The following is an 8,583-nucleotide window of genomic DNA, read 5'->3' on the forward strand; positions in this document are numbered from 1 at the left end:
AGAAGGAAAACAGAGAGAGGGAAAGTCATCCTTTAAACAACAAACTTTACCTAAGCGAACTTTTAAATGACTTCCTTAGGGGAAGTTTATGGTTGAAGTTTTATGTGCTGGAGCTGATCTGTGGTAAAATACAAGGCAGCAGTTAGTCAAGGTGCACTTGGTCTGATGCTTCACGTGTATTGTTTCATTGAATGCTTTTTGTGCTCTTGAAATGCCCCAACTATTTTTGGGGGTAAGTTGGTGGAGCTGAACCAGAAAACAGTCAGAGGCAAAAGAAAAATACCTCGCTCTTTGAGTTGCAAGTTTTCATCTTAAAAGTCTGTCCCTTTGCATCTGTGCACAGATTTGTCACCTAGAACGTCCTGTGCCTCAAGGCCTGATGAACGCCAAGGGAGATCTTGACTAATTCCTGTTTCCTTTGTTCAGGGATATCATGTCCATTTACAAGGAACCGCCCCCAGGAATGTTTGTTGTGCCTGATCCCCATGACATGACCAAGGTAAGAGAAGATTTGGAACTGGTTCAACTTTCTGTTCCTCTGTGTGTTGCTGTTGATGGCTGCTTTAAGGGTTTGCCCCAGTGGAGTATTCCCTTAATGTTTTGAGAGAAATCAGGGTGAGTCTTGCAAGAGCATAATGAGGCTCCAGTTTTCGTGGTGACATTGAGATGGGCTACATTTAAAATGGGAGGAGGCTCTCAAGGAAACTGGCTCTGTAGAGAGGTACCATCACAGGGATCTGGGGAGCTTTCACAGATAAAGCCCGCTCTTCTTTAGTGGCCCTGTGAACCTGTGGGTGCTAATCCAGCTCATTTCATCCTACTGATGCTTGAAAACAATCAATAGAACAGCTCAAAGAAGAGAGAGCTCCATGGAGAGCCTTTGGCCATGGGGAGCTTCTCAGAGAAGCTGGAAATGAGGAATGTCCATTACTGACAAGCAGAGCTGGAGTATCGATAATCTGCCTGTGGGACCTGGAGGTGTTTAATTGTTGTGAGCTGGTAGAGAGATGTGTCCCTGCACCTGGACCCTGTCCCGCTGCGGAGCTGCCTGCCAGGTTCTCACAGGTACCAGGGTCGCATGCAGGTCTGACCCACGCAGCCGCTCCCACCAGCAGCAGACCTACGTCTAGGGACACAGGCACAGCTACGGTCTCTTCTGCCCCAGTTCTTCCCCTCCTGGCTCTTGAGGTTTTCCAGGACTGGGAATTTCCGATTATGTCAGAGAAAATGCGGTGAGCTGGGAGGCAGAGATTGCTGAAATGATGTTCTCAATCCAGTGTGTTTCTTGGCTGGTGCTGCCCTTTCTCCAGCCAGTGTCACCTGGTCTGGCTGTGCTGGTTTCTGAGAGTTGTGTGTGCATGTGTGCGAGGTTGCTTTGGTTTTTCCTCTGCTGCACGCTTCTCCCACCCCCCTGACAAACATGGCATCCCTCAGATTTCCCCCAAATTCCCCCCATGGAAGTGCCTGCCTGACTTAGGGCCCCTGGGTTTTTGGAGGTAGCACAAAGGGAGTGTCTCTGCACAGCCAACTCCCACCTGGGGCACTTGGCTGCAGCTCTGGCTTCCCTCAGCCTTGGTAGCTGAAAGTGCCAAAATGCCCTTGAACCAGAATGCGGGTTTGTAGAACACCAGCCTTGGGGCTTCTAACTGAACTCCAAGGGAGGTAAGAGGATCATTAAAGGAGACTGCTTGGATCACCTGGGGAGTAAGCTTCCTTAATACCCCAAAGGGAGTACATTTCCTGGTATACAATTGGAATCTTTGAGGGTAATTAGCATGGAGAGAATAGGGTCTTAATTTCAGATCCTGGCAGAGGAAATTGAGTGATTGGTTTTAATAAGACCAAATCAGCACGAGACCATAAAATTGAGGAATGCTCTAGTTTTGGCAGAAATTCTGATTTTTTTTTTCTTTCTAAAATTAGATTTTTTTTTTCATATTTGAAATCTTTCATTTTTTTTTAAGCAGAACTTACCAGCTGAACTGTGATTTAGTCTGGTTTGGACTGTATAGAGATGTGTGGGAGGCAGCTGTTGTGGACTCTGGCCAAACCTTGCGTGGAAACCTGCTTTGCACATTGAGTGTGGCAGAGGGGAGAGAAGTGCGCAGCAGTGGCTCTGGCTAACGAGGGAAGGAGGGAGGGCTGAGTATGGCCTGCACATGGCGTGTGCTTGTGGAAGAGGCTGCCTCTGTGCTGCTGCCTGGGTGGAGATTTCTTGCCTTCGGTTGGCTTTGTTGAGGATTTGACGGTGCTGCACAATTTTGAAGTGGTGCGCAAGACGGGCTTTTGTTTTCCAGATTCATGCATTGATCACAGGCCCATTTGACACGCCTTATGAAGGGGGTTTCTTCTTGTTCCTGTTTCGCTGTCCTCCAGATTATCCCATCCACCCACCAAGGGTCAAACTGATGACAACGGGAAATAACACAGTGAGGTTTAACCCCAACTTCTACCGCAATGGGAAAGTCTGCCTGAGTATTCTAGGGTAAGAGGAGACTTTGGCTGTTTTGATGGGAAATCAGGAGGTGGCTTCAGGCTGTATTCTGCCTCATGCATCCTTCTCAGCGCTTTGTGCCCTGATCTTGCCCCAGACATGTGCTTGGATGCACCTTTATGCTTCTGTGAAGTTGTGTGCAGAATCAAAGTTGTAAACAGCACAAATTCCTCTACTGAAACAAGAGTCTAATTTATCTTTAAAAGCACCTGAGAACAGAGCAGGGGAGGCACGAAGTTCAGTGGATGCTGCCGCTTTTCTCCTGCTTCCCCTCGCAAAGCCTCGGACCACGCACTGCGTTTCTTCCGCTTTTGCGCTTTGCAGTCTGATCCTTGATGTTGTTTGAATGTAGGTTTTTTGTGGTTTTAATTTCCTCCCTATGTGTGGGTTTAAAAATAAAAAAATAAAATTAAAAGCCGCTAAGGACTTCCTTGAGAGCCATTTGACTGCTCTGGGCTTCCACCTACACGTAGTATGTGGGGCTGAGCAGTGGGTGTAGTGATTTACAAGGACTGCTCCCATGCTGCCTGTTCAAACAGCCTCCACTGCTGCAAATGCGTGTTATTTACGGGCTTGATTTTTAAACGTGAAAGTCCTGGTTGATTGAACGGCTCTTACGGCTCTGCCAGAGGAACCCTGGCCGTGGTGTGATATTCCCAGCCCCAGCTGTGACAGTTTCAGTTGCCAGTAAAGAAAGGCTTTTGTTGAGACTCTGGACTGGTGCAGCTGGGTTGTTAGTACCTGATTCCTTCTGCTGCAGAGAGGTAGTGACGGCAGCCAGGTGAGGAAGAGGCAATGACAGCTTGAATTGCTGTCGGGATTTGATCAGCTAGCAGGAGTCTGAGCGCGGACGCGGCTATAAGACCACCTCTGCTGGGATGATTTCAGCAGTGCTGTGCATGTACCACTTACATCAAAGTTGGGCCGAGTAGCTGATACCCATCAACTGACGGATACTGGCCCAGGGCTGGTAGAGAGATACATTGTGCTGGGAAACACCTTCCTCAGCGTAGGAGTCTTCCTGATCCAGTGAGCTGGATGCCAACGCCTGCAAAACACTGAGATGTGTAGGGCACGTCCGTATCTTGGGGCTCTGAATGCCCAGCAGCTCCCGTGCAAGCTGCATTGTTGCTCGTGCAATTGTAGCCCTAGCGTGGAAGCTAAATTATTGAAGAATCCACAAAGAGCCTCAGCCTTAGCAGAAATGGGAAGCGCAGAGGGAGCTGCAAATGAAAGGGTTTAGCAAGAGCGTATGTGGGTCAGCACATCCTTGTTCAGCTCACAGGGAGACAGGTCTGAATCTGGAACTAGGATATTGAGGGCAAACAGCAGAACAGCTTTTTCTGCTTGTGCTGTTCTGTGCGCAGGTTTTTGCTACCCTGCGTGTATGAAACGGGCACCTTATTCCTACAGCAGAGCACCCATTAGTGCTTTTGATGGCAGTCCTTGTGCTGAGTGTCTGCATTACAGACTGCACAAGTGATGGTTTTGTTTGAGCCTTCAAAATCAGATTTCAGTTCTTAAGAGTTGTTTTTGAGCTTATGTTGCTCCAGGCTGCTGTGCGAGATGATAGCCATAGCTTTAAAATTCTCTGTAAAATGCTCGAAAATGTTACTTTTCCTTAGCTCATGTGTGATGCCCTGTGTATGTTAGCAGTGGAGTGAGGTTTACCAGCCTCTCTTGTCTTGCTCAAGCTAAAGTACTCATTTGGTTGAGAGAATAAGCTACTTTGACCCTGAAAAATTTCTCAGTGTCCTGTGCTTTCTGTATCTGTGACAGCTGTTTCTTTTCCTGTCACATTTCTGTAAGGTATAGAGATGTGATTTCCCAGGCTTTCTGATCTTTGGTACTTGGTACTCACTGAGCCAGTCCTGCGTTGTTAATTGATGCTTTTCTGTTTTGATGCCTCAGCACTTGGACCGGGCCTGCATGGAGCCCAGCACAGAGTATCTCTTCAGTCCTCATCTCCATCCAGTCTCTGATGACTGAGAACCCTTATCACAACGAACCTGGCTTTGAGCAGGTGAGAGTTTGAGGTGGATCATCTCTGGTTCTGCAGCTATTTGTCTCTTCCCTCCACACCTCACTCCTGGTGGCAAATCCCATTCTGGAAATGGGATAAAAGTAGGTTATATCACTTGGCTTTTTTGCAGCTTGCTCTGCCTCTAGTCAGAGCTTGAGGGGGAGTTGCAAGCCGGCTCTGAACCAGAGGCTGCTTAGCTCATGTATGTGTAAGGTAACAGATGAACACGAGGCATTCAAGAAGTTGCTGGGGAGTTGGGATGGCTCTTCATTTCTCTGCTACACGACTCTTGAAATGGCTTCCTTGGGACATATTGTCGTGCAGGAACCAAACTGCTCAGGTTTTCATGGTCTCCAGCATCTTGGAGAGAGACAGGTTTCTGTGCTAACTTTACCACTTGACCTGTCTCCACAGCTGTGTGAGTTCAAAGCTCTGGAGACATGGAAAATCTTGCCAGCTTTTCATTTGCAGTATAAATTAGCTCAGCATACACAGAACAGACAAAGCCGTAGTGGGTTCACGCGCCAGTGAAATTCATCAGGCCGAGGAGGGAGAGACGAAGAGCCATTGCAGTTGCGTGGACTCACTGGCCCAAATTCTGTTTCCAGGAGAGGCACCCCGGGGACAGCAAGAACTATAATGAGTGCATTCGGCATGAGACCATCCGAGTAGCAGTGTGCGACATGCTGGAAGGAAAGTGTCCCTGTCCTGAGCCATTACGGTATGGAAAAGAGGCATGGAGGGAGCATAAGAAAGTGGGTGTGGGGAAGGAGGATAAACTTCTCTGGCTGCTATTCCTGAGAGCAAATCTTTAACTCTGCCTGGTCCAGCAAAGAGTCATTTTGTTTCCTCTGAAGTGGATGGCTGCATCTGTGGGGTGCCCAGGAGCTGTGCATTGACAAAGGCTGTGTTAATGTGCACAACGGCTGCATCCTCTGACTTGTGTTTGAGAATAAACGTGCCTTGTCTTATGGGGCTGGGCGGGGGGGAAATCTCAGAGGGAGAGGAGCACAGCTATTGTGGAAGCACATGCAGAATCTCTTCAGCTGCAGTGATGCTGCAGTTTGTTTCACTGTGTCCTGCCTTGCTGTACCCTCTTAGTTGTCTGGGACACCCTGTATGGGTGTCCATGCTGACTACATTCAGTGGGATGGGGTGACCCTGGATGACGTGACCGTTGTAATGCTGTCATTTTGTCTTGATTGTGTGCTCTCTCATTGCGTTCAGGGGCGTAATGGAAAAATCCTTCATGGAATACTACGACTTCTATGAAGGGGTGTGTAAAGAGAGACTTTATCTCCAAGGACAGACAATGCAGGTGAGTGGCAGATAATTTTCGTGTTGATAAGGCACTACCTTAGGTAAGGGTGTGTGGTTAGTGACAAACAACGATGTGTAGCACCTAGAGGTACATGGGGTGGATCTGGATCTTTTCTATGAAATGTATATTCCAACTTTGAATCAACCATGAAACTGAGACCCGAGACGTTCCTGTGGATAAAATGCTACCATCCCCAAGCTCAGAGTATGCACGCAGTATTTTTAAGGCTGTTAGATTCCTGAGCGCTGGACCTGAGACGCTCTCCAGGCAAGCAGATTCTTCTTTCAGCAGTGGAACCGGTACGGTTTGCTTTCATGTCGATTTGGTGTTAAGCAGGGAGGGCACATGCAGGCTGTTTGGTGGTGGTGGCAACTGAACTCCATGGCAGTGTTTTCCTGTTGGGTTGCTGCTAGAGTTTCTCTTTTTCTGAGGTTTCTTTGCTCATACAGCGGATAGGAACACTCTGACACTCCTTGTTCTGTCAGATAAGACTGAAAGTGGCTGACTGAGTCAAAAGTTACTGGGGGAGGAAGGGGTGGAGGAACAGTGACAATACGGCAGACACATCTAGACAGGTTGAATACAGGAGCTTGTTTCTGCAGGAAAGTAGACTTTAAAGAATATATTGCCAAGCTGTTTGCATGTGAACAGATGTGTCTTCCTCCCTCATCAGCCACCTCTTGTCTGACTCATTGAGAAATTCCACTGCTAAGAAAAGATGGAGGTGGTTGATTTAATGATCTTGTGTCTCTGAGCCCTTTTTTCCTGTCAGTGCCGTCACTGACTGTGTAATTCATAAATTGAAAGCACTCCCAAAGCAGGAGAGTTCATGTTTGGAGTGAGAAATTCCCCTAAGGAAGGTCTGTGCCTGACTTACAGCTGCGGAGAGTACTGAACTGAAGGCTGTGTAGTGACATTTGGTGACATTAGAGGATTTCCAGGTGTGGCCAACTCTTGTTTCTTCTTCAAGGAGCCAGGGCTCAGTTGCTTTCTCCAGGGTTTATGAAGATCATGATGGTGCGCTCAGTTCCCAGAGGCAGTGACTGCCATGGTTGGTTTTCTGCTCGCTTGTAAATGGTAGTGCAGGAAGCACGAACACAACATGCTGGAGGAATGGTATTGTTGTCTTTGTTACCCTGTATTTAAAATGAAGTCACTCCAGGCTCGGTATCAGTTGAGTGCTTGCCAGATGTGCTGCCCTGTTAACTCTTGGGCCACATCTTGGCTTGTACCAAAGATTCCCATCAGACAGGACAGCGTAAGCTCCACCACCACCTTATATAGCCCTGGCAGTGTGTCTTCGACCTGGAAGGGGGATAAAAGCAGCATGTGTTAAATAATCTCCAAAGACTTTCTGCCTCTGACTTGGCTACATCTCAACTGGGGGCCTGGATTTAAAATGAGGATAGCGGTGCTTTCGTTTGGACAGGGTCTGTAGCACTAATGTAAAGTGTGGCCAAAGTCTTTGGCCTGTGGATTTTGGAGACTTTCATTTTTAGTGTTTTCCCTGCCTCCCTGGAATGGTCCTGAGATCAAATCTTTGAAATAGTTTACTTCCTCAAAGCTGGTAGTAGAAATCCAAGCCACATCTGTGTGGCCTTTCATCTGTTTTTGAACTTTGCTTGCATTTGTAAGGTTTCCCAAAAGACACTGCAAACAGAAATTATCATCAGTCTTCAACCTCTGCCACAACAGTGGGAAGTTAAGGGGCCTCTCCATCATAAGATGGGATTTAACCCTTAAGTCTTTGACCATTTGTTGCCCAATTACTATGCAGCTTTTTTCTTTCTGCCTCTTGTCGGAAGGATAATGGTCTGTATTAATAGGCTTATCTATGGTTTTCTTCCAGGATCCTTTTGGTGAAAAACGAGGCCACTTTGACTATCAGTCCTTATTAGTGCGTTTGCAAGGAATTCGGCAGAAGGTGCAAGAGAAACACCAGCAGGAGAATACAGAAATAGACTCTGAGAGCAGCTCCTCTGAGACAGAGACAGACACTCAAGGTTGCTCTAAAGCTTAGAGCTGCGTTAACAGTGGAGAGGCCAAGCCGCGGGGATGTTCTGTCTTCACACTCTAGAGTACCCCTGACAGACTCGACAACCAAACCAATGCCAGAGCAGAGAAAACTGCGGGATATCTTCTGTCTCCTTTTACTGCTCTGGTGGATAACGCTGAATGAGAAGATGTCATGCTAGACAAAGCCAAGCTTGTGACAGGCTACTCTTAAAAGGTACTTACTATGCTAGAAAGCCGGAGCATGTGGCATCAGGTTATTTTTTGGAAACACCTACACTGGTTGTTTTTTTTTCTGTTGGTGTTTTTTTTTTTTTTTTTCTTCTCCATTTGATTAAAGAATGAGATCTACACTGCGAATCCTCTTTACAGCTTTTCTGTTCGTAGACAGTGAGCCCTTCCCTGGGGCCATGCTGAATGTGGAGCTGCAGCTGAGGGAGCGCTTTGATGAGTCCAGGGTATGACAGGGCCCACGCTCCGTGTGCCCAGGCGAAACCTTTTTTGTGCAGGTTGGGAGAGATGGAGCCTCTCTGCTCTGTGGAGCCCTTCTACCTGATGTCTTTCTTCTAGACGCGGTTCTAGACAGACCAAAGATAAAGAGCAGTGGTGGAATCTGAGCTCCTTTCTGAAAGCTTTACTCAAGCCCTGGGTGACTTCATCCACTGAGACTTCAGGTGCAAAGGGGTGGATGAAAAGTGGAAACTACAAGAATCCATAAATCGAGTGCAGGTG

At 47.5% G+C, this 8,583-nt stretch overlaps 1 protein-coding gene across 1 annotated transcript; it reads left to right on the forward strand.

The window, feature by feature from the left end:
- The first annotated feature begins 421 nt into the window (after positions 1 to 421).
- UBE2Z (ubiquitin-conjugating enzyme E2Z) lies at positions 422 to 8,211 on the forward strand. The gene is made up of 6 exons (XM_009708762.1): positions 422 to 499; positions 2,298 to 2,485; positions 4,406 to 4,517; positions 5,126 to 5,238; positions 5,745 to 5,835; positions 7,688 to 8,211. Exons 1-6 carry the CDS (start codon positions 434 to 436, stop codon positions 7,856 to 7,858), a joined length of 741 nt encoding a protein of 246 aa, XP_009707064.1. The 5' UTR covers positions 422 to 433; the 3' UTR covers positions 7,859 to 8,211.
- Positions 8,212 to 8,583: the final 372 nt, after the last annotated feature.

The sequence above is a fragment of the Cariama cristata genome, unplaced genomic scaffold, assembly GCF_000690535.1.
Source record: "Cariama cristata isolate BGI_N322 unplaced genomic scaffold, ASM69053v1 scaffold43790, whole genome shotgun sequence".
NCBI lineage: Eukaryota > Metazoa > Chordata > Aves > Cariamiformes > Cariamidae > Cariama > Cariama cristata.